The sequence below is a fragment of the Oncorhynchus mykiss genome, chromosome 27 (genome assembly GCF_057628025.1).
Source record: "Oncorhynchus mykiss isolate SJ-2025 chromosome 27, ASM5762802v1, whole genome shotgun sequence".
Taxonomy (NCBI): Eukaryota; Metazoa; Chordata; class Actinopteri; order Salmoniformes; family Salmonidae; genus Oncorhynchus; species Oncorhynchus mykiss.
This window is the reverse complement of record NC_143048.1, coordinates 7,893,600-7,920,000: the sequence shown is the minus strand read 5'-3', so window position 1 is coordinate 7,920,000 and position 26,401 is coordinate 7,893,600. Positions and strand designations below refer to the sequence as shown.

The 26,401-nt window shown below is 45.7% G+C and overlaps 2 protein-coding genes across 2 annotated transcripts in view; one reads left to right on the top strand and one right to left on the bottom strand.

Moving 5' to 3' along the window:
* Window positions 1–12,225, bottom strand: part of LOC110507056 (neuronal PAS domain-containing protein 1) — a 38,154-nt gene extending 25,929 nt beyond the window's left edge. The window contains exon 1 of the mRNA XM_036965632.2: window positions 11,446–12,225. The gene's annotated coding sequence lies outside the window, so the exon portion shown is untranslated. The remainder of the gene's footprint in view (window positions 1–11,445) is intronic.
* Window positions 12,226–24,222: 11,997 nt separating this feature from the next.
* On the top strand, window positions 24,223–26,161 carry LOC149971213 (uncharacterized). Its single transcript, XM_090224313.1, has 2 exons — window positions 24,223–25,634; window positions 25,796–26,161. Exons 1-2 carry the CDS (start codon window positions 24,300–24,302, stop codon window positions 26,141–26,143), a joined length of 1,683 nt encoding a protein of 560 aa, XP_090080439.1. The 5' UTR covers window positions 24,223–24,299; the 3' UTR covers window positions 26,144–26,161.
* Window positions 26,162–26,401: the final 240 nt, after the last annotated feature.

Genomic DNA, 26,401 nt, shown 5'->3' with positions numbered 1-26,401 from the left:
GGCTAGTGAGTTAGCGGGGTGCGCGCTAATAGCGTTTCAATCGGTGACGTCACTCGCTCTGTGACCTTGAAGTAGTTGCTCCCCTTGCCCTGCAAGGGCCACGGTTTTTGTGGAGCGATGGGTGACGATGCTTCGAGGGTGGCTGTTGTCGATGTGTGCAGAGGATCCCTGGTTGGAGCCCAGGTCGGGGCGAGGAGAGGGACGGAAGCTATACTGTTACATGTCTCTATGAAAGCTTTGAAGAATGTCCACTGTGCTATAAAAAAAGCCATTCAGTACAGAAGTCTCACTCCGGTTAGCAAAGACAGGGCAAAGCAGAGAGTTGAAGACCCCCCCTGCCTCCCCCACACACTCACCCTCTAGCTCCCAGTTCTACCAGCGGTGCCAGTTGGCTGGCCTCCCTCTCCCCTCCCCTCTCTGCCTCTGTGCTCTGGTGACCTTTAAAAGGTCACCGTGGCCTGCAGCAGCATGGTGTCCTGCCCTGCGGCCAGGGCTGACCTCTCTACCACGGGGTCAACAGTACCAGGGGAGGGGAACCAGGCTGGGCTGGGTAGAATCGGATCAGGCTGGGGTAGGGAGCTGGGATATGTAGAGCCAGACCGGGCCGGCCAAGCCGTCACGTTACGTTGAGATTTCAATTAAATGACTTTCTATTTAAAATTGGCAATCCAGAACTATAATTTAGCATAATTTGGTGAGATGTTTCCTTAGTCTACAAGAGAACACTTTCTAGTGCATTTAACATGACTGTGACCACACATGCTGTACCTTCCAATTCCCAACCCGGCATCACATCACTGTAGAATCTCTGTAGCCGACACACCATCCCTGAGCCGTGTGTAACAATGGCATTTTACATCACCCTCCCCAACCTTGCTAGCTGTGTACATCGCATTGTGTGCTGGGGAAATAAAAGTCACACAATGTATCTTCCACTCATCTCTCACACACACATGCATGCACACACACACACACACACACACACACACACACACACACACGCTCTGTCCCATACCTGTATGTTTATCTCTTAATTGACCCAATCTGTCCTTATCTAATCTGTGTCTCTATCGACCGGGGCGTCTCTATCTCAATAGACAGAAGGCCGGCAGCACATCAGCGGCAGCGCGGGCCGTAATGGACGGGGCCTCGGCGCTAATTATTCAATCAGCTTCATAACCTTGTCGCAGGTTGGGAGGCTACTAATGCACTCCCCCCAAAACGGACCGCGCCGAATGCTCTCTACAGTGCCGCGGGCAGCAAGCTGTCCGTCAACCGTGTCATCTGTGGAGGTTTATTGATAAGCAACAAAAGATTATTCAGATATAAAACATACTGTTGATGAGGCTCTTATAGTAGCTCTGCCAAAACAGCATGACTTTGGTATGCAGGCCGCAAAAGTATTATGGTGTGTGCATGCGTACGTGTGCTTCACCTGTGTGTGGGACATGTGCGTGCCTCCGTGTGTGTATCTCTGTGTGATCCCCTCATGCTGTGGCTGCCCTGCTCTCTGCTCTGCGGCTGGCTCTCGTGTAGACAGCACAGGGCTGGGAGGGAGGGCGTTCGCCGCTCAGAGCCTCTCCGTCGGGTTGGTCGGCCGGCGAGTTAGTTCGTTTGGCCGCTCCGCTGTCTGTTTTCAGCGGGGGGACGTTTAATTAGAGCCTCCAGCTGTCAGAGGTTTGTTAGAGCGCTCCGACTCTCCCCACGGAGCTCTGACTGGGGGAGTCGGGCAAATGAACACATTTAAGGCAAACAGCACGCAGACAATTGCCTGCTGGAATGCCACTGGCTCCCCAGGCTGCAGGGAAATGGCTGTTGTATGCCTCACAGTTCTCCCCTAGAGCCCCACAGATGACCTGGCCAAGGCCTGGGGGGAGCTGGGTCTAAATACCAGCTAAGACCCCCACCCACCTAACTGTACACCTCAGGGACACAGTCAGCCCTGGTAATGTCAGTTGGAATAGGATGGAATAAAATAGAATGGAAGTGAATGGAGTAGAATGTTTGGAATGCTCGTTAAAAAAGTACTAAATAAATGAGTGTGTTGCCCGGGTAACGTTGGCCTGTGCAGTGATACAGTTAGGCACACACCTCTCCTCATCTTCCCGTTTCCCGTTTCCTTTCTGCTCCTCTTACCACGGTGAAACACTGTCTGTTTGAAAAGGTTTACTATACGGTATGACTGGTCCCTCAACCACCTGACAGGACAGCTGGTTCCCCATCTCACAGAAGGAGAGAGAGAGAGAGAGAGAGAGAAAGAGAGAGAGAGAGAGAGACAGAGAGAGAGAGAGACAGAGAGAGAGAGACAGAGACAGAGAGAGAGAGACAGAGAGAGAGAGAGACAGAGAGAGAGAGAGCGAGACATAGAGAGAGAGACAGAGACAGAGAGCGAGAGACAGAGAGAGAGAGAGACAGAGAGAGAGAGCGAGACATAGAGAGAGAGAGAGACAGAGAGACAGAGAGACAGAGAGAGACAGAGAGACAGAGAGACAGAGAGAGAGAGAGAGAGAGAGAGAGAGAGAGAGAGAGAGAGAGAGAGAGCGCGAGGGACCGTAGAGGTGTGAAAACGTCCAAACCATACAGAGGCAAAAAACTCATCCATATCAATTATGTAGACCAGCGCAGTATTTGACTTGTAGAAGTTGAAATGTTTTCTTTCAGTGGGGGACATTATCACATAGGTGAACGGACCTCGATGATTGGCTGGAGTGTCCATAAAGAGGTAGCTCAGTATTCTGGTCTCCCGTAGGTAGATGTTTCTCTATTTACTTTTGACTCGACTACTGATCAATCCACAGCTACACTGGATCGTTGGACGTGATGATTTCTCTCCCTCTCTCTCTGCCTGCACTTTTCTCTCGCCTCTCTCTAAGATTCGGTATTCCGGTCCTCAGCCGGCAAGCCACCTCCACATTGAAGCACCGGCTGCGTCTGACCTTGACTCATTCCTGGCCCAAGGTTCTCTCCAACTCTCAAGGGCTTGAGCACTTCCCTCCGCCCACTGCACCCCTCCCTGTCCTCCCCAACCCCCAACCGGGTCATTAATTATCTAATGGAATCAATATGCTGTTAGATTAGACCAGAGTGACCCTGCCCACCCCCAGGTATCGTCACGGCAATGAGGAGGGAAGGAGGGATGGAACGGAACGAAGGGAGCGGCCACGAGGGAACACGAGCAGTTTGGGTTAACCATTCATTCCTAAAACAGGCCCTACCTATAGCTGAGTGACCCCAGAAACAAGAGGTCTACTGTAGGACCTTCCAGAGAGAAGGATGAATGGAGAGGAGAGGGGTGGATGGAGAGAGATGGAGAGATAAAGAGAGAGAAGGATCGGTGGAGAAAACGAGAGAAGGGAGATAGAGAGCGGGGTGGATAGAGGGAGCAGAACGAGGAGAGGGAAGTTTGCTCGTGTTTACCTCCACTAATCGATAGCTCTCTCCCTCCTCTTATTTCATAGGGCCTCAGTAGGCTTTCTTTGATGTCCTAGTCCTCACGGACACGGTGCAACAGAAAATCCATGCTTTTCAATGATGATGATCCACCGTGCGGCTGGAGCGCTGAGATAGCATGGTAATACTGCATGTGAACACTGTCGATACACCACAGACCCACTTGAACAGTCCTACATGAAAGTAGTAGCCCTGACAGCCGGTAGATTCATATCAGAGAGGGGAATAAAGCAGGGAAATAAGATTTCTTATGCATACAATTACATTAGAGCTATATAGATATGCAGAAGTATTGGGAAAGGCTTTATAAATGTAACGATATAAAGTTGAAGCAAAACTTATGAGTCAGAACTGCGACAAATTCACCCAAAGATGTCCTAACCGCTTCGAAAGGAAAAGGGAAAGGACTTAAAGGTAGAGAGAGATGCATAATGTTTCTGTACCTGATTATTATTATTTATTTTATCTGTAAACAGTTAAGAAGACAGTAAATCCACTTCCCTCGGGCAGCGAGAACATCACCACTGACCTCTAGATAACCACATGCCATAGCCCAGCACACGGTGTAATGCGCGGGTTGACTCATAACCCCGCAGGGCGTGTTTAGGGTCATGAAATATTGTGTGGGTGAAGGGCGGGCGGGTGGCGAGCGGGTTGAATGAAAAGAAGAAAAAAAAAGGCATAAAAAAAAATCCATAAATGTATAATTATTGTGCAATTCATGTCTATAGGCTGCATTGAGGTTTTTCGTTCATCATTTTTATCTGGCATTAGTGCAATAAGCCTAAGCTTTACGGCCTAACTGTTGGTGTACGCCGGATACACACCAATCACCAAATGCTTTTGGGAACCTGGGGAGAAAAAGTTACACGGGAACTGTTCAGAGCATTTTCTATATTGGCGGGTTGGAGGTCGGGTTGGGGGTCGTGTTGGTTGGGTCGGGTGTGGGCCTCAGATTTTCACTTTATTACACATAGTCGGAGGGTTGCAGATGGGTTATTCGCACATGCGGGTGGGTGCGGGTGAACAAACAGCTGAACCGTGCATCTCTAGCACACAGGGTCACACACACACACACACACACACACACAAGTGCTGACACATTAACATAGAAATACATTTAAATAGAAGTACATGTATACACACATCAGAGAGTTCAGTCCAGTATCAGTGGCTTACAAGGGTTGCATGAGTTGTGTAGGTGAGTTCCAGTGCAGAATGGATTTCAGTGCACCTGCCCTGTACCTGGTTAAGCACATGCATGTCTACTCACGTTGTCTGTTCTTTCTTGGCAGGTGTACCGCTCTGCATTTCTGTGGGGGCAGTATGTGAGAGTGAGCGAGAATATTTACGGCCTTTTTCAGTGTGTACATACTGCATCCTTGTCCTTTTATGTACTGCGCAATATTTTAAAGAGAGTGTGTTTTGAATATCCTCAGTGTACATTTATTACTGAACAAAAAATGTAAACACAACATGTGAAGTGTTGGTCCCGTGTTTCATGAGCTGAAAAAGCTGATTTCTCTCAAGGTTTGTGGACAAATTTGTTTACACCCCTGTTAGTGAGCATTATCCTTTGCCAAGATAATCCATGACAGGTGTGGCATATCAAGAAGCTGATTAAACAACATGGTCATTACACAGGTGCACCTTGTGCTGGGGACAATAAAAGGCCACTCTAAAAGGTGCAGTTTTGTTACACTAAACAATGCCACAGATGTCTCAAGTTTAGAGGAAGTGTGAAATTGACATGCTGACTACAGGAATGTCCACCAGATTTGTGCCAGAGAATTTACTGTTAATTTCTCTACCATAAGCTGCCTTCAACATCATTTTAGAGAATTTGGCAGTATGTCCAACCGGCCTCACAACCGCAGAGCACGTGTAACCACACCAGCCCAGTACCTCCACAACGGGCTTCTTCACCTGCGGAATTGTCTGAAACCAGCCACCTAGACAGATGATGACACTTAGAAGTATTTCTGTTTGTACTAAAGACCTTTTGTGGGGAAAGCTCATTCTGATTGGCTGGTCCTGGCTCCCCAGTGGGTGGGCCTATGCCCTCCCAGGGCCACCGATGGCTGCGCTCCTGCCCAGTCATGGGAAATCCATAGGTTAGGCCCTAATTAATTTGTTTCAATTGACTGATTTCCTGATATGACCTGTAACTCAGTCAAATGGTTGAAATTGTTGCATGTAGCGTGTATATATTTTTTCAGTATACAGGTAAATACTATTCATATTGAGTGATTCCTCACAAAACCCAGAAAAAATACCATGATTTGGGGGATTTTTACTTAGTGTAATCCATAGAATGGTCCTTTGGAGGATGGATTGTTGACGTGTATTAGAAATGTGTATTTAAAAGCATAATTGAGAAATAATTGATCATAGTTTATGACATTTTGGCCTTACCAGGCCTACTTTAAGACTCCATAGTGTTTCATCTGTAGGTGCTGCAAATATGAGTAGTATTTTTTTAATATTTGTTTTTACAATCATTTATGAATATTGAACAATATAAACATGAATATTTCAATATATTGTTGAACATAATATACTATGGGCATATCAAAGTTCCCGAATGGGATCTCTGCTAGTTTTAAAGTTTTGGCCCATTTTATAGAGAGAAATTGGCATGGTAGGCAATGTAACCAATCACAGCACTCATTTTACTTGTATCATTGAACATCCTGCAAATCACCAGCAGAGGGCGGCCATTTTGAATCAATTTTCACATTCACTCTTTTGGTAATGCTTACATAGGGTATGTTTGTAAATTCACTCTGGACTGCCAGAGTGAGTTCAGGGTGCGCTCTGGGCATTTGTAATTTCAGAGCTTTGTCAGATTGCCTGTTTGTAAATTGGACGCTTTGGCCGGGGAGTAAGGTTGATCCGAGTGTTCCCGGCCTCCCAACGCCAGTCAAGCACCCAAGCTAACTGGCTAAAGTTGGCTAGCTTACTAGCTACTTCCAGACACAAATGAGAGAACACCTCACTCTGACCATTTTACTCGCCATAGCAGAGCTGGTTAGGCTGTTTTCATGTTGCCTAGAGGGTTGGTGACTGCGACTGTGCTCCTGGCAAAAAAAAGATACAAATGTGCCTTTGTTTACTGACACCGGCGATATTAAACGAGTGTTGCGCTTTCGTAAATTCATCAGTTATTCTGCGCTCTGGCACACTCAGACGAGAGGGAATTTACAAACGCACCCAAATTGGATCAGAACTCAAAGAGGCAGAGATCCCACTTTGGAACTTTGATATGTTCGTAGAGTATATTATGTTCAACAAATATATACAAACATTCACCCATTTTTTTTTAATGCTGTGTTTATATCTTTAAATATTAATAAACTAATGTAAAAAAAAAAGTATTTGAAATCAAAATACTACTCATATAACAGTCACGTTTCATATTACACCAACATTGCTTTGTAGCCTCTACAGATGAAACATTATGGAGTCTTACAGGAGGCCTGGGTAAGGCCAAAATGTCATAAATATGTCAACTTTGATCAATTATTTCTCAATTATGCTTTTAAGTACAAATGTCAAATATATGGATTACATTTAGTGGAAATCCCCCAAATCATGGTCTTTTTTTGTCTGGGTTTCGTGAGGAATCCCTCTATTAGTATATAAATACCAGAACCAAATGCTTGTAAATGCGGCTAGATGTTCATCCAAATGGGTGACAGATTTTCATGCACATAATTCAAATATCTGCACAAAAACAAAAAATGCCCATTTTCCCACCAGATATGTGTTTCCATCAAATGGACTTGTTGTGGATAGAAGGCTGTGCGTGATGACGAAGTGCACATAAAAATAACTTTTGCGGTTAAAATTGAACTGAAAAAAAATGAAAACAAGTGAAATGTGTTTCCATCACATTTTCAACTCTACTGATGGTTTCGTCACAAACAAAATTGTGAAAGAGCGCAGATGTGTCCACTCTGTTCTTGGCACGTGTGCAGGTATAGTTTACTACATGATGAGGTTATGATGGACAAAATGGCAGCCAAGCACAGATCATCATGTCACCAGAATAAGACCCTCGATATTTATTGGACAGGAGCATCAAACTCGTCTCCGTGCACTTTCACCTCCCTGTGAAGTTCATCGCAACTTATTTCATCTGTAGCTTAATAAACTGCAGCTTTCCCCAGTCCTAGCGGGAGCCTGGGAGAACCACACAACATATCGTTGCGTGACTCCAAGTTTACTTCGATGACTCCAAGTTTACTATGATGATACTTACATCAATATTAGCACATAAAAGGCGTTTCCACCGCCATTTCACTGATACTTAATTTTACAGATCCCACCTTGTCTAGCGCATTTCATTTTGTCGACATTTGAAAATATTTGTGTGCATGACGACACGTGTGTATGTGCACTCTCGGGGAAAAAAAAGGTGCTATCTAGAACCTAAAAGGGTTCTTCGACTGTCCCCATAGGATAACCCTTTGAAGAAACCTTTTTGGTTCCAGGCAGAATCTTTTTGGTTCTAGGTAGAACCATTTTGGGTTTCATTTTGAACCCTTTCCACCGAGGGTTCTCCATGGAACCCAATAGGGTTCTACCTTTAACCAAAAAGGGTTCTAGCTGTAACCGAAATAAAGCTTCTCCTCTGGGGACAGCCACATAACTCTTTTGAAACCCTGTACAGTGTACAGGTAACTGCCAAAGTAAAGGAAACACCAGCATAAACTGTCTTAGTAAGGCGTTGGACCACCACGAACCAGAACAGCTTCAATGCACCTTGGCATAGATTCTACAAGTGTCTGGAACTCTATTGGAGGGATGCGACACCCTTCTTCCACGAGAAATTCCCATAATTCTGTGTTTTGTCTCAAGCACCGCCCCCAGAATCTCCTATAAGTGTTCAATAAGGTTGAGATCAGGTGACTGACACGGCCATGGTATATGGTTTACACGCTCATTAAACCATTCAGTGACCACTCGTGCCCTGTGGATGGGGGGCATTGTCATCCTATGGGGACATAGCCATGGTAGCCAAAATAATGACCAGCCCAGCATTTTCATACATGACCCTAAGCATGATGGGATGTTAATTGCTTAACTAACTCAGGAACCACACCTGTGTGGAAGCACCTGCTTTCAATAAACTTTGTGTTCTTCATTTACTCCCGTGTTTCTATGATTTTGGCAATTACCTGTATGTATGCATGTTTGCATCCGTGTGTGTGTTGATATACATGTGTGTGTGTGTGCGTGAATGTGTGTGTGTGTGTGTGTGTGTGTAAATCTTCGGGCCGCTGGCTCCCGGCAGGGCAGTGTGTGAATGACAGCACGGGTTATGTAAGGAGCCACAGCGGGACAGAGTGGACAGCCTGACCGGAGATCAGGTCAGCAGAGTGTGACACTAAACACATCTCACTGACACTGAGCTGACACCCTCTTGTCACTGACGCAGCCGATATCTGTCCCACTCGCACACTTCTCTCGCTCGCTCGTTGTGTGTGTGTGTGTGTGTGTGTGTGTGTGTGTCAACAGTCAGACACCTCTGTGTGTGAGTGTGTCTGTCTGTCCTCTTGGACGGTGAATCGACAGTCAAACAAACGAGGACGTCTACCCGTCGGTCTACATATTTACTTTTTCTGGGCCCTGAAGAAAGTCTTCAGAAAAGGACATTTCAATGACTATCTGGCGGTCTTCAAACATGCCTTTCCACCCATCCACAACTACCGACGCCATCCCAATGTCAGACCTAGAATTGTTCCAGACGTCTCCGACCCTCAATGTGACTGTTGCCTCTCGGACCCCCGTTCACTGAAATATGGTTGGTCCATTGACATGTTATTCAGCGGAGCTAAATATATCACGGCCCGATCGCCCAGGACGATCCCTTCACCCAAGCGTCCCTCCATAGCTTGGATTTTTTGTTATTTTTTATTCATTTTGCGAGCTCGACTGCGTATTCTCGCTATGCCAGAAAAGGACACGGTCCAGAATGTCAAATCCACAAAACAGATGGAAACAAATCAAAGAAGAAAAGTTCTGGTTTGAACACGATCACGCGGACTTAACATTAGCTATTACTGATTGACGGGACCATGATGCGCATCTTCTCCTTTCAGAGCCTACGGGGGAACGACTGGCTTTAGAAACAGCCCGCGTCTGTGAGACCAATCGCGTCCGGAGCGGTTTTCAAATCTTTGTGGTGACACAGACACAACCGCCACAGCCGGAAAACATCTTCTGAAATCAACACTTTCCGTGTGGTCTGTAAAAGTGCTCGTGTGTTACTGGGTGGAGGGATTTCTCCTTACAGCTGCAGTGACTGAGCAGGTGGCGGTGGTGGGATCATGTGCTGTTACACCTCACAACACACTCACACAGCACAGAAACATTCCAACACACTCACACAGCACAGAAACATTCCAACACACTCACACAGCACAGAAACATTCCATTACCGTCAACAGACAACACACTCACACAGCACAGAAACATTCCAACACACTCACACAGCACAGAAACATTCCAACACACTCACACAGCACAGAAACATTCCAACACACTCACACAGCACAGAAACATTCCAACACACTCACAAAGCACAGAAACATTCCAACACACTCACACAGCACAGAAACATTCCATTACCGTCAACAGACAACACACTCTACGAAGGCGGACCAGGACACACCTGGGTAAGAACCACTGGTCTCTGTGTTTGTTTGCGCACACGCGCACGCACACATGATTGCACACACACACACACACACACACACACACACACACACACACACACACACACACACACACACACACACACACACACACACACACACACACACACACACACACACATTTGTTTGTTAATGTCTTTCCTAAGTCACTCTTTTGTCCTCCCTTTTACATAGTTGTGCGGGGTCTCTACAAACACACCGCTAACAGAGCCAAAGACGAACAACATAGTCAAGCATAACATACCTGATGATCCCTGTTCTTTTGATGGGCGTCATCATATAATAACATTGGTGATATTTGCTATTTATCACTAGGCACCAGATTACACAGGCATTTTGTAACAGTCATTTACCCAATTATGGCCACCTGCTGTTAGTGGCCTAAAGCACTACAATCATCTGTCCAGCCAACTGGGCTTTTCTCTCGTTCCTTTACAGCAGCTGACGAATACTATTCTGAACGAGCTACAGTGGACAGGAAATGACTATATTTATATATAGAAAAAACAATAATGGCTTTAATGATAATAATAGATGTTGACCTTATAAACATAAACAACTTAGGAAGCGAGTACTTTTCTTATGTCTGTTATGGAAACAACTTTTATTCAGTTTACTTTAGAGAGTTAGGGTAAACACATAGACAATGCATCCAGTCCTGAGCAGACAAAAAAACAAAGCAGATATTTACACATGTTTTATATTTATATCCAATGTGTTCTCCAGACAGAAAATATCACATTTCCATCCAATTTGAAATCTAAAATACACTATTTCACATGTCTTGTAACTATTTAGTAACTTGTAAGGTAAATGGAACTAATGATACACACTGATATTTCCCCAGACGCTATTAATCTAGTTCAAAGGTGAATATTTACCGGTAAATGACGTGTTGTCACGGCTCAGACACGTTTTTTTTAAAGAGCAGAGGACTATCATGTGTCAGCACGCATGACATCTTCTGAACATCGCTTAGAAATGAGGAGAGTAGACGACGCACAGAAAGGGAGACTTCCCCTAAAACGCTCGGAAACGAGTACCTGTCATTGTTCAATAAACGTGACATCTTTAAATACACTCTCAAACTGACATAACCATCTAAGTACATGACACTCACATGACCGTTGGAATGTCATCCAGTTTCTACAACATCAAATCAACTTCATCAAACAGTGGAAGTGTGTGTGTGTGTGTGTGTGTGTGTGTGTGCGTGTGTGTGTGTGTGTGTGCGTGTGTACACTGACCAGAACTTGTTCCAGGATAGCCTCACCTGATGGGCATTTCCAGCGTTGACTCCCCTTCTCTGAGTGGACGTACTTTTTCCTCTTCGTCCTCTATCCTTCAGACTCCTGTGCCCCCCAAAATGGACCGGCTGGGGTCCCCTGCTCCCAAACGCACTGGGGGTGGGCTGGGCTGAGAGGCTGGACCGACTGGAGGCAATCCCCTCACGCTCACAAAAGACCTGGACACACAGGCAGGCGGACCCACCGCGGAATCCGTTGCAAGTGTGTGTGTGTGTGTGTGTGTGTGTGAGTACGCAAGTGGTGCTAGCTGGTGGAGAAGAGAGGCTATGCTGGCTCAGGATCACTTCACTAACACTCTGCTCCCTCTGCCACTTCTTAGAGATGGACTAGGATTAGGAGACAGCCAGCGTGAGATTCTCTCTCCCTCGCTCTCTCGCCGGCATGCTCCCTCTCGCTCTCACTCCTCCTCTCTCTCTCTCTCTCTCTCTCTCTCTCTCTCTCTCTCTCTCTCTCTCACTCTCTTCGCTGAGCTTCTTTCTTTTAATTTCCTCTTGGGAAAGCTGCGCACACCGGTTGTCTCTCTCTTCACCCTCTCTCACTCTCTCTTCCCCCTCAGTCGCTAGTAAATATAAAAGGCATGGTTGTACAACTCTTGCTTCGGTCTCTCTCTCCCTCCCTTTTCCTCTCTCTCTCTCTCGCTTGCTCTCACTCACTGTCTCTTGCTTTCGTTTACCCCCTCCTCCCGCAGCCCCTCACTTTCTTTCTCTGTCAAAGCTGCCTTTCAAATGCTGATTAGCAGGGAGAGTAAAAGACAAGCAAAAGAGAGAGAGAAAGAGGGAGGGAGAGAAGGAAGGAAGGAAGGAAGGGAGGGAGAGAGAGAGAGAGAGAGAGAGAGAGAGGGAGGGAGGGTGTGTGTAACTGAAGCAAGTGGGAGATTCCATCACATACAAACACATTGTAAACTGTTTCCCTGGTCTTATACAAAGTCTATCCAACAAATACGTCCACATTACGCACCCAAGTGAGCATCTGCAAAACAATCACACAGAGGGTGCACGTGAACAAGCATTTACACGCACACACACACGCACGCGCAGGCGCACCAACAGATTGACGCACAGACACACACACACACAGACTCACACGCCCAAACACACACAAATGCGCACACACACACACACACACACACACACAAGCATGTGCATACATGAGCAAATAATCGCATTCAGAGACTCACTCAAGTACTCTCCCGCCAACCTCCCTCCCTTCCTCCACCCTCGATCCCCCCTTCCCCCTCTCCTCTGTTCGTTCCCCTTGCCCTCAAACACTACTCAGAATATTGATACATCCCCCCTCCTTTTTTCTCTCTCCATCTCTCTCCCTCCATCACTCACTTTCTCCACTGAATACTGATAGGCTGTCTACTCCGTGGTCTGGGTCTCAAATCTCCCCCTCTCTCGCTCTCTCTTCCCCGCTCTCTCTTCCCCGCTCTCTCTCTCTCCCTCTCTCTCTCTCTCTCTCTCTCTCTTCCCAGCTCTCTCTCTCTTCCCAGCTCTCTCTCTCTTCCCCGCTCTCTCCCTCCCTCTCTCTCTCCCAACACTCACCAAAAAAAGAAAAGCAGCTACATAATGGGGAAATAGCTGGAGTTAATGCATTGAGGTGGACATAAAATCAGATAAGTACCATTTTAGATTATGTCAAGCTAAAAATGGGCTTAACATTGCGCGACGGAAAGGGACAGAAGGGAGAAGAAAAGTGCTACTTTGGTACCCGGGCGGGCGACGGAAACGAGCTGACTCAAAGCAACAAAAAGAGAGGCGTGTGAAAAGTTCAGGCAAATGAAGACGCATTCAGTGTTTTGGTCTCCCTGGCTCATTGATGTGAAGGCAGCCACAACCGCGAATGAAAGAGCGCGAGAGAGAGAGAGAGAGGGGCCAGTAAAAGTCCTCAAACACCCCCAGTGGACCCCCACCCCTCAGCAGTTTAAACAGCCGACAGCCCAGCCACTAGAACAAAAACAACACTGAGCACGGGAGTAAAAAGTTCCCTCACTCAAAAGAAGAAGCCCAAAGCGAGAGAAGGGCCTTTTGGGGGTTGTGTTTGTGTGTGTCTACTCCTCTCTTCTGTCTGTTTCAGAAGAGATCCGCTGTGAGACGGAGAGACAGAGTGGGTGATTTTGCCCTCCAAGCCTTCCTGCGACGCCCTTGAAGGAGTGACTCACGGGGACGTATGTCTGTCTCCATATATAATCATCGTACACAGGTTTCAGAATACAGGTCTGTACAGAGTTGCCAGGCACTCCCATATCAAAACAAGGAACCCCCTTGTGTCTTAAAAATATCACCTTGGGAACAGTCATGAGCACAAGTATCAACATTGCCTTAGGGCACCCCCAGGAGTAAGTGTCATTCAGACTTCAATGACCCATATCAAAGATGGTGAATAAATGAAGATGTCCCACTCTGTTTACACTGGGAAAACGTTTCAGTTCCGGTACGCTTAACGTACCTATGGCTCTCCCATAGGCACCAATGCATTAGCAGCTGGGTCTGGTCTGCTTATTAGTTCATTGACTGTGTATGAACCAGACGTTTTTTGGGGATTGGGACGTCTCGCTTCCTCTTTCGTCTCTGCCCATATGATCACTGATATTGATGTGTGTGACCCTATTGGACGCTAAGAGAGACCCGCCCCTATACCCTCTGAGCTCACCTGGCTCCGCCCAGCACGCTCTAAAAAATATTCTGGGGAAATAGATTAGAAAAAGCTCTTGCGAAATATGATATTTGATGTATAATACAAATGTGTCATTATTTTTTGAAGAACAAGAAGTGAAGAACCTTAACGTGAAGTGTTACATTCCTCAAATCTGTTCCCAGTGCCAAAAAACCAAACAAAAAAACAGATGTGTTGTTATCCGCTGTGACTATAGAACAAGACCGTAAAATACAACGATGGCGTTAACGTCTGTAAGAGCCCTATAAAATACATTGCACCAGGTGGCATATAGCAAAACAGCAATACGCTTTCTATTTTATCCCTGGCCTGTATGCAATATGCACGAGGGAACATGGGAGGCAGAATCTGCTTCATGGAAATGATTCCAAATCGTTCAGAAGATATTCTTAGAGGACATGTACCCATTAAGCTGCTTTTTTTCCCCCCTTTGTTGAGTGAGCTGCTCTACATTTCATTGAGATGTGTATCTGTCTCGCCCACTGTCTCGTTGAGCTCCTGTTCTCCATTCAACAGTGACCCGTTGCTCTCCGCCACACAGTCCTTCACTTCTCTAGTCTTAAAAGTAATTACCACTTTCATTTACTGTCCTCGTTTGTGCTAGCCTGAGTGGCTCGTAGTAGGCGCCTGGATATTTGGGTGTGTGTGTTTGCATACGTGTGTGTGTGTGTGTGTGTGTGTGTGTGTGTGTGTGTGTGTGTGTGTGTGTGTGCATGCCTGTGTATGATTGTGCATGTGTGTGTGCATTGGCGTATGGTTAACCTCCCCTTGGTCCAATTACTCCAGAACCAAACACTTCTGGTTCCCTCCTCCCCTTTAAATCCCTCACCCCTCCCACCCCACCATCCCCAGTGACAGATCGCACAGCCCCAGCCCCATAAACCTCCTTGGCCAGATCGTACCCCAACCGACCCTCCCCTTCTAACCCTTTCTACCCCCTCCTCTCCCCAATCTGCCCTCCGCCATATCCCCTTCCTCCACCTCTCCCCCTCAGCCCTCCTCAGCCCCAGCTGAGCTGACGACACAAAGAGGGCAGAAACACCAGACCCATATTAATCCATCGATCTGAATATTAACAAACCATGCATCCTAATGAGCTAAAAACACAGAGCCAAGTCAAACAGGGCCAGACTCACACGCGCAGGCACACACTGTCCTATAACAGCATGGTGGAGTGAAAGCCCGATCCTCTGACCCACTGCGTACATGCCGAGCATCACGTCCAAGATAAACGTGTTGCCTTTTTACTTTTTACTCAATTAAGACACCTCTACTTTCCCACGTCCTTCTCCTCTATCCCCTCCTGTTGCTTCCTTTGGTTTTCTTTTTATCTTCTCTACACTCTCTCAGTTCAGGCATACTCTTCCCTATTCTCCCCCTCTCTCTCCCTCCCTCCCTCGCTGTGTATCTCCCAATCTCCCACTCATCCCCGACCCTCTCCCTCCCTACTCTCTCTAGATTACCCCATCTTACGCTCCCCATCTCGCTCTACCTCCCTCCCTTCTATCTCTCTATCTCTCCCTTTCTCTCGGTCTCACCTACTCGATATTCCACCCTTGTTCTCCTGCAGTCTCCAGCACAACTTTTTGACCCAGTTCGTCTCTCCTCCCTGGCCCTCTGATCAAAGCCTGCAGGACGGCATTGCCTTGGGCGGAGGACAGAGAGATGGGGGGGGATGAAGGGATCCGAGGAGAAGAGAGGGGGAAGAGGAAGAGAGGGATAGAGGAGGGATAGAACGCACGAGAGGGAAGGAACGAAGGGATCACAAGGACGGGAGAGGAGCCAGGTGCCCTAACCAGCCCAAGGACAAAAGCTCTTCCTGCTGGCTGATCACAAGTGTGTGTGTGTGTGTGTGTGTGTGTGTGTGTGTGTGTGTGTGTGTGTGTGTGTGTGTGTGTGTGTGTGTGTGTGCATGTGTGCGTGCGTGTCCTGTCACTACTGCCATTCTTGCTGAGGTAAATGAAGTAGGACAGGGTCGACGTTAATAGACGTGATAAGAAATGCTAACGGTGGTAATTCATGCCCAGTCTCACTACGCCAACAACCAAAGTAAAACCTAGAAACGAACACTCTGCACGAACACGTTCACGTTTCAATCTCTTCAAAATTGCAACGCAATAAAACACACGGCTATTACTGAGCGCCGAAAAGCCGTCTGTACGTCGCTTTCCATTCCGTCTCAACCATTTACCCGTATATCTGGGTGAGCGTGTGTGCATATGTCCGCGTCCGTCCGTGCGTGTACGCGGGTGTGTGCCGCTGCGTCCTAAGGTGCTGGCCTTTGTCTGGGGCTGTGGTTGCGGCTAGCAGCAGAGCTCTCCCTACTGGCCCGGTGGGTCGCTATGTTGGTGGGTTGAGGAGAGGCAGGAACACTAGCCCATTTGTACCCAGAGCGGAGTGGCTTGTACTTTAACATTCCCCGCGCATCCCGACAAAGAGCACTAATTATAAATAAATTAGGGACACGACACGGTGTGCCACAGGGGGACCAGCCAGAGGAGCCAGAGAAAAGAGAGACCGATAGAAAGAGAGAGAGAGAGAGAGAGCGAGAGAGAGAGAGAGAGAGAGAGAGAGAGAGAGAGAGAGAGGGGAAAACAGATAAGAAAATAGAGGGATGGAGCATGGGGAGATGTGGGGCTGGAGTGAGGTGAATGTAAGTGAGATGATATACAAGGCTGGAATGTTCAATGTAAACCTTCACCTACAGCGTACGGCGGGAAAAACAACCAGATGGGGATGATTTGGACAACAGAATGTATTTGAACTGAAGTCGAAACTGATCAAGTGGAAACCCTGAAAATAAAACACAATAATTGTATTATTGCTTGTCGATTTTAAAATTGTAAATAGTATAAATGTACCTAAAGACGCATATAACCATAACTCACGACATACACTTTCCAAGCATTTACTACCTGTCTGTCAAGCTTATCTGGGATGACTTTCAACCCAAAAAAACGCATGACTGCGTGCACGTGATAGTGTGTGTGTGTGTGTGTGTGTTTGTGTTTGTGTGTGTGTGTGTGTGTGTTTGTCCGGGCACACGCGTGCGTGTGTGAGCGTGCATGAGTGGTTGTGTGCACAGGAAGAAACTAACCACTATCTAAATGGATCACACTTCAAGAGTCTCCAACCTCTGAAGATGCCGTGGGCCTGCTGAAAGCCAGGGGGAGATGGGGGAGACGCCAGACTCAAGGTTACGTCCTGAAATTTAGCAGATGACAGTTAGAACAGCAGGGCTCTGTGCATTGGTTCAAGGGAGAAATAATACTCGTTTTTACTGGGCAGGGGCATTGCGCTGTGATGTGAATGCTTCAAATGATAGAATGACTGGCCTGGGTGTTTAAACAAACAGACATTTTATCCTCTTGGATGTCTCACGAAACAACTGCTCTCTGTCTCATCTTTCAGACGGGGCTGCAAGGCACGGGTCAAAGGTGACCACCCTGTGACACAGACAGATAGTCAACTACGTGACCTGCGATTGGCCCCTGACCCCACGACCTCCCACCGACAACACTGTCGCCATGGCCACTGAGCCGCAGACAAACATGATGCCTGTGAATGAGCCGAGGGGTGGGGGTGGGGGTGGGGACTGTTTGGCCTGTGGAAGCGGAGCAAGGGGATAGGGAAGCCTTTAGGATGGGGGGAGAGAGGTGGAGACAAGGAGGGTGTAGGGGTGAAAGAGTGTCTGTCCCAGACTCCACACACACACGCATGCACGTGTACACACACACACACACACACACACACACACACACACACACACACACACACACACACACACACACACACACACACACACCTTGTTTCATCATGTATGTTAGTAGCAGCACCATCATCCTCATCAAAGCCCATAAAACAGTCTGGTCTCTGAGAGAGGGGGAAGAGGAGAAAAATGAGAGAAAAAGAAACAGCTTGTTGAATTAGCATTCCTGCAGCGGAGTGGCTGTCTGTTCGCCTCTGGCGGCAGCGGAGAGAGGCGGACACTCTCTAGTGTCCTCACTTTCTCGCTCTCTTTTTCTGCCTCTCTCTTTCTCTCTCTTCCCCCTCTCTCTCTCTATTTACCTATTTCTATCGAGAACTCTTTGTCTTGTCTCTCTCTCTCTCTCTCTCTCTCTCTTTCTGCCTCTTTCTGTCTTTCTCTAATCAGCCAGCGTTGTTCAGTTGGGAGAGCCGTGGGCGAATAGGATGCCTCAAGCCACGGTCGCTGGCTGTGTGTGTGTGTGTGTGTGTGTGTGTGTGTGTGTGTGTGTGTGTTTGTACGTGTGACATTGTGGCTGCCTTGAGTGGTATTAACACGGATCTGTCTATCAGACAGTGCCAGAACTAATCAATAGATATTCAAATTTACTGACACATACTGCTAGAGCACGTTTAGGTGACAGACACATAGACACGCACACACATACAGAATGGTGCTCTTTTGCCGTACAATAATGCTCTACATGTTGTTCCACAGAGAACAAGTGTAAAATATGACGTTTTGTAGGTCACTGTACCAAGGTCGAGGACTGTAATAGGAAATCACTGCATTCCATTCATAAAGCACTTTTCCCAATCCCCAAAAATATTACATTTTGTATTTAAATTAGATTGTTAAGATAGAATGAAAGCTTCCCTAAGCGCACTTCAGCCCTGCTTCAACAAAAAAAAAAACATTTTAATGATGTGCCTCGGATCCTAAACGGTAAAAATCATACAATTGAATGTGCAAATCATAACGATGAATGTGCAACAGTAGCTGAACTAAAGGAAAACAAGTACACACTGTAAGGAGTAGTCAAAAAGCAGGCACAAATGCATTAAAACAAACGAATAGTCTATTAACAAAGCTCTAAATAGTGCCTTCGGAGCATATTAGCGTTGGAATAATGAGACACTCGTGGCTCATCCATCCATCGACCTATTAATTCACAAGAACAAAAAGACATCTGCCGAGGGGCTGCGCTTCCTCCTGTCACTTCCACATTTTTATACGACATATTAGAGCAGATACGCTAACACTTTACTTTAATGGTACCTAATATACAAATTCCACAGATGATTATGCCAATACACATCCCTGCTCTTTCTCTCTTTCCCTTTGTCTCTCTCTCTCTATGCTTCTTCTTCTTTCTTCCTCTCTCTCGCTCTCTTGCTCTCTCGCTCTCTCTCTCGCTCTCTCTCTCTCTCTCTTTCCCTTTGTCTCTCTCTCTATGCTTCTTCCTCTCTCTCTCTCGCCCTCTCTCTCTCTCTCTCTCTCTCTCTTTCTTTACTTCTTATTTCTTCCTCTTTCTTCCTCTCTCTCTCTCTCTCTCTCTCTTTCTCTCTCTCTCTCTCTCTCTCTTTCTCTCTCTCTCTCTCTCTCTCTCTCTCTCCCTCTCTCTCTCTCTCTCTCCCTAGCTCTCTCTCTAGGGCTGGTCACTCCTGTATTCCCAATGTCATCTGCAATCAGCCATCTTAAATTGATTAATTACACTGGTCTCAGCACAGCTTGATGGAGAATCTAACATCCATCCACATACACTCTCAAGAAGACCCCCCCACCCAGCACCCCCACCCCTTACATGCCCGGTGAGGTCCCCCTCTCCCCTGGTCTCACCTGGTCCACGAGGCCTCGCTAATTGGACATCGATTGGGGGGCCCTCCGATCTTCCTCGAATATGTTGCTCATGCTAATTGAAGAATTAACTTGGTTGTGACTTCAACCTGTAGGGGGAAGAGATAGAGACACAGACAAAATGCTTCAGCTTAAAGAAATACGATAAAACACACGGCAAGGGAGCGTCCTGGCAAACCATGGCTAACACATTCACATGCATGAGTGCACCCACGTACCACGTTGTACACATACAGTTGAAATCAGTTGAAGTCGGAAGTTTATACACTTAGGTTGGAGTCATTAAAACTAATTTTTCAACCACTACACTCATTTCTTGTTGACAAACTATAGTTTTAATCCCAGAACAACAGCAAAGGACCTTGTGAAGATGCTGGAGGAAATGGGTACAAAAGTATCTATATCCACAGTAAAACTAGTCCTATATCGACATAACCTGAAAGGCCGCTCAGCAAGGAAGAAGCCACTGCTCGAAAACCGCCATAAAAAAAGACAAACTACGGTTTGCACATGGGGACAAAGATCATACTTTCTGGAGAAATGTCCTCTGGTCTGATGAAACAAAATTAGAACTGTTTGGCCATAATGACCATCGTTATGTTTGGATGAAAAAGGGAGAATATTGCAAGCGAAAGAACACCATCCCAACCATGAAGCACGGGGGTGGCAGCATCATGTTGTGGGGGTGCTTTGCTGCAGGAGGGACTGGTGCACTTCACAAAATAGATGGCATCATGAGGAGGAAAATTATGTGGCTATATTGAAGCAACATCTCAAGACATCAGTCAGGAAGTTGAAGCTTGGTCGCAAATGGGTCTTCCAAGTGGACAATGACCCCAAGCATACTTCCAAAGTTGTGGCAAAATGGCTTAAGGACAACAAAGTCAAGGTATTGGAGTGGCCATCACAAAGCCCTGACCTCAATCCTATAGAACATTTGTGGGCAGAACTGAAAAAGCGTGTCGGAGCAAGGAGGCCTACAAACCTGATTCGGTTACACCAGCTCTGTCAGGAGGAATGGGCCAAAATTCACCCAACTTATTGTGGGAAGGTTGTGGAAGGCAACCCAAAACGGTTGACCCAAGTTAAACAATTTAAAGGCAATACTACCAAATACTAATTGAGTGTATGTAAACTTGAGTGTATGAAAGAAATAAAAGCTGAAATAGATCATTCTCTCTACCTCTTTTCTGACATTTCACATTCTTAAAATAAAGTGTTATTTTTACTGGGATTAAATGTCAGGAATTGTGAAAAACTGAGTTTAAATGTAGTTGTCTAAGGTGTATATAAACTTCTGACTTCAACTGTAGGTGTACATTTAGACAGTGAAAACGCTGAAAGGCAAAAATACACACACTCACACCAGAGTCAAAACACAGTTCCTAACCATTCAAGCAAATGTTTTTATAACATAATGAGACATTTTGCAGTGACCGTTACAAATTGGTTTACAGAAACCTTTATCTCAAGAGTCTTCGCATAAGATAATAACTCTAATAACACAAGAGAACCATTCTGGGAACCTATACTTCCAAGCTGTGCAGTCCACCCTGATACTCCGATCTCCCCTGCACCACACACACACACACACACACACACACACACACACACACACACACACACACACACACACACACACACACACACACACACACACACACACACACACACACACACACACACACACACACACACACAGACACACACACACACACACAGACACACAGACACGCAGACACACACAGACACACACACACACGCTACACCAGCCTCCACGTCACATCAATCACAGCTCCAGACCATAACCCCAAAAACATAGCGCTGCTGTGAGTCCATCTGAAATCATGATGGATTACAACTTCCCAAAGCAATCCCTCCATCTGCCACCATCATTTAGCTAAAGGCATCAAACTGCCCTGGCCAATACAGGTCTTCCCTCTGTCTCTCTCTGGACTGGGCTCAGTCTCCAAGACCACTGTTCCTAACCATCAGGGCCTGTATTCACAAAGCATCTCACAATAGGAGTGCTGATCTAGGATCAAATTTAGCCTTGTAGATCACAAGGAGTGAAATTTATGGGGACCTGATCCTAGATCAGCACTCCTACTCTGAGATGCTTTGTGAGTACGGGCCCAGCTACTTGGCTAATACAGATCCTCCCTCTCTCTGTTGTCTGTCTCCAGGTAAACTGTTCTTAACTATCAGATCCTCACATCATCAACTCAGGAGCAGGGCCTTAAACACAGAGACATCTAGACCAGACCTGTTCCTGAATAGCTACAGTCTCCTCCTGTAGGTTTTTTCTTTCTCCAACCCCAGTTGTAACTAACCCGATTCACCTTATCAAGCGGCTGGTTATTAGAATCAAGTGCGCTAGATTAGAGTTGGAGTGTAAAACCAAACCCAGGAACGGGTTTGGAAAGCCCTAATCTAGACACATCTCAATGAATGGACTATACATGACAAGCTATATATGACCATTTTTCAAAAAAAAATAATGTAAAGGCCTTTTATTGTTAATGAATAATAATAATCATAGGTGTATTTTAAATCGAGCGTTTCATACAGAATGACAAAGTCGCTTTAAAAAAAAAAAACCTGTCTTTCACCTCTACATGATGATACGGTTCAGTGATGGAGTAGCTTGAGTGGAGGAGGCATCAATGGACCAGCCAGGCAAGGGAGTGAGAAACATTCGTCAGACAGGCAGGCCTAGAGCTCTTCATCAGGCTCCTCCGTAAGAATAATACTAATAATTATTATGATTATTTATTACATTTGTAAAGTTTTTTTTCCATTATACTGTGATAATCTCAAAGTGCATAAAAAAAAAATTTGTAAAATAAATAAATAAATAGCTAAATAAATAGTGCCTTAGGGAAAGAATTCAGACCCCTTGACTTTTTCCACATTTTGTTACAGCCTTATTCAAAAACAGATTAAATAAAAATCCTCAGCAATGCACACCAATAACCCATAATGACAAAGCCCAATAGTTTTTAGAAAGTTTAGAAATGTATTTTTTTTAAAACAACAGAAATATCTTATTTGCATAAGTATTCAGAGCCTTTGCTATGAGACTCGAAATTGAGCTCAGGCGCATCCTGTTTTGATTGATCATCCTTGAGATGTTTCTACAACTTGAATGGAGTCCACCTGTGGTAAATTCAATTGATTGGACATGATTTGGAAAGGCACACCTGTCTATATAAGGTCCCACAGTTGAGTTCGAAGGTCCCACCAATCCATGAGGTCGAAGGAATTGTCCATAGAGCTCTGAGACAGGATTATGTCAAGGTACAGATCTGGGGAAGGGTACCAAGACATTTCTGCAGCATTGAAGGTCCCCAAGAACACAGTGGCCTCCAACATTCTTAAATGGAAGAAGTTTTGGCCCACCAAGACTCTTCCTAGAGCTGGCTGCCCGGCCAAACTGAGCAATCGGGGGAGAAAGGACAACCATCTCTGCAGCACTCCACCAATCAGGCCTTTATGGTAGAGTGGCCAGGCGGAAGCCATTCCTCAGTAAAAGAGGCACGAAAGCCCGCTTGGAGTTTGCCAAAAGGCACCTACAAACTCTCAGACCATGAAAAACAAGATTCTCTGGTCTGATGAAACCAAGATTGAACTTTTTGTCCTGAATGCCAAGCATCACTTCTGGAGGAAACCTGTCACCATCCATACGGTGAAGCATGGTGGAACCAGCATCATGCTGTGGGGGTGGTTTTCAGCAGCAAGGACTGAGAGACTAGTCAGGATCGAGGGATAGATAAAAGGAGCAAAGTACAGAGATATCTTTAATGAAAACCTTCTCCAGAGCGCTCAGGACCTCGGACTGGGCGAAGGTTCACCTTGCAACAGGACAACGACCCTAGGCACACAGCCAAGACAATGCAGGAGTGGCTTCGGGACTACCTAGGCGTCCTCAGGGCAACATGACAACCAATATTTACAAAGTCATCTTTATTTTTAATCTTTTTTAAATAGATGACATTTCTTTGGCTGAGAATGTAAGATCTATAACGTTGAGACAGCATCCATTGGCTAGAATTTTGTATATAGAATGTATGACACAAACAATCATGTTGAAATATAATTCTAAAATCATCAGAATTCTGAGATTTTTGGCCATAATAAAGAATTCAAGTCAACATTCCAATCTCATTATGACTCAACAATTAGGCTTGGCTACAACCATATAATTCAGGAATTAGAACTTGGCTACAAGAAGTTCCAAACCAAAGAAAACAACCAGCATATCCATTCACCACACCATAACTCCTCAAGTGTATACCTTATTAAATCTTCATAACTGGACAGAAATCACGGAGGAGAGGTGACACTGAAACAGGTGAGTCAGAGAATAATCATGTGTAAAAAGTGTTTGACTTCTAAGCAAATCAGTGAAAGTAGGCCTACTTATTAGCATTTAAGAAATGATACGAATTAGCTTGAGGGTAACTGAAGTTGGAAAACAGGCATGGCCAGACAGTTTTATGAAAATTACAGGAAAAATAATTTAAAAAAAATAAGGAATACATGTTTCTCAATATAGATCGAGTCAGTGAGATGGAGAAAAAGATGACTGAAAGTAAGGAGATGGAGAAAGGCAACAAGATGAGGACGGAACGAGAGAAAGAAAGACAAAGAGAAATGGAGGGGCTGCTTAGAATGAGAAAGGAGATTGAGACTTGTAACCAGGTAGACCACAACCGATGGAAGCTGGAGAGAGAGGTGTTGGAGAAAGTCAACAAGGTGAGGATGGAACCAGAGAAAGAAAGAATACGGCTAATTGAAGAGCTGCTGAGGCAGATAAGGGAGACTGAGGCTTCTATTGAGGTACACCGAAACCAACAGAAGCAAGAGAGAGAGTCGTTTGAGAAACAGAGAGAAAGCGTTGTGTCAGACAGAAAGAAGATGGAGCTCAAGATGGCAAAGCTGAAGGTGCAGAACATACTGAACTTGGCCGAGATAGGAGAGGTGACAGTGGAGAGTACTAAGCTGTTAGCTGAGAACAAAAAGAAGAGAGAGATGTTGGAGAAACAGAGAGAAAGCTTAGAGGCAGAGAAAGAAAATCTAGAAGTCAAGATGACAAAGGTGACAATGGAGAACATACTGCACTTGGCCAAGATAGGGAAGTTGACCGTGGAGAACACGAGGCTGTTAGCAGAGAATGAAAGGCAGCGAGACGTGTTGGACAAACACAGAGAAAGCGCAGCGGCCGACAGACAAGCGTTGGTGGACAAGATGTCAAAGGTGAACATGTCCTTGGCCAAGTTATGGAGGTTGAGAGCGGAGAACAAGAAGAGACTGTTAGCTGAGAATGAAAGGGTGGTGAAGGAGAGGGTGAGAGAGAGGAATGGATGGAACCTCATAAGAAATGGTTTGAAGGCAGATTTGGCCAAAGCAGACCTGGAGAGGAATCAGACCTTAGTAGGCTGGAAGGAGGACAGGGGGAGATGGGCCAAGGCCAAGGCTGGCCTACAAAGAATCTGGGATCAACAGGGGGAAAGATGGATGAAGGAGAAGGAGGAGATTAAGAGAAGGAGCACACAGGCAGCAGAGGAGTGGATGATTGAACTGAGAGAAAAGGAGAGAGTGATAGAGGCCCTGGAAAGAGAAAAGATGAGGATTCTTTGCCTGCATGGACAAGAGAAGAAGGGATGGGAGATGGAAAAGAGAGAGATGGAAAAGGAGAAGTTGGAGATTGCAGGGGAGCGGGAGAGAACGAATAGTGAAATTGAGAAAATGCAAAGTGAGAAAGACAGATGTGCAATAGAGAAGAAAGATATGGTGGAGAGGATGAAAGAGGCATACATAAAGCTGTACCAGATGCAGACTGCCCTGAGGTTCGGAGAGCAAGAGCAGCCACAGGTACAGTACTCCGTTTAACCAGTCACACTTCAGGGCGGTCACAAGTCACCTCCTAATGGTTATAATATCAGATTCAATAGATTAAGTTGACTGCATGCTAGAGAATGACTAATAATAATATCTCAGATCACTGATTAACATGTATAGACTTTCTCTTTCAGAAGGAATCTAAAACTGCCCAGAGAGTCAGGGCAAAGCTAGAGAAGAAGAAGAGGAAAGAAAGAGAGATGTTGGAGAAGAACAAAGTGAAAGAGCTGCTCAGAGCTAGAAAAGCAGAGAGTAAGGAAGAAGTGAAGAAGAAAAAGGAGAGGGTGAAGGCCCACCTGGACGAGGTGGCAAGGAACTATAAAGAAAAGAAACAGGGGGAGAAAGAAAGAGAAAATCTGTTGAAAAAGGCGCACATCCCAGACCTCAAACTGAAGAAGTCCGAACGCAACACAGATGGAAAAGTAAATACTGTCGGCTGGCACTGGTCAAAATTTAAATTCTGTGGAATACTTCATCAATAAAGCATTATGAGCATTTGAGATATTTGTCAGTATTCATTGCCATATGGGAAGAAAGAACACACAATATAAGAAAGGTCTAAGATCTGGATTAAAGGTCGATGTGGTTACTGTGAAAGGATAGATTCCACCAGGTCGGAGGTGGAACTGCATTAGAGATGTCAAATCCACAAGCAGTGAATTGCATTGCCTTATCGTGTACACTGCCCCTGGATGCAACGAGAGAGAGAGAGAGAGAGAGAGAGAGGGGGAGAGAGAGAG

Excerpts from the sequence above, each read along its gene's own strand:
- LOC149971213 (XM_090224313.1), top strand. The coding sequence starts at position 24,300 with ATGTTTCTCAATATAGATCGAGTCAGTGAGATGGAGAAAAAGATGACT. Across the intron at positions 25,635-25,795 it reads GAGAGCAAGAGCAGCCACAG|AAGGAATCTAAAACTGCCCA; the intron begins GTACAGTACTCC and ends TTTCTCTTTCAG.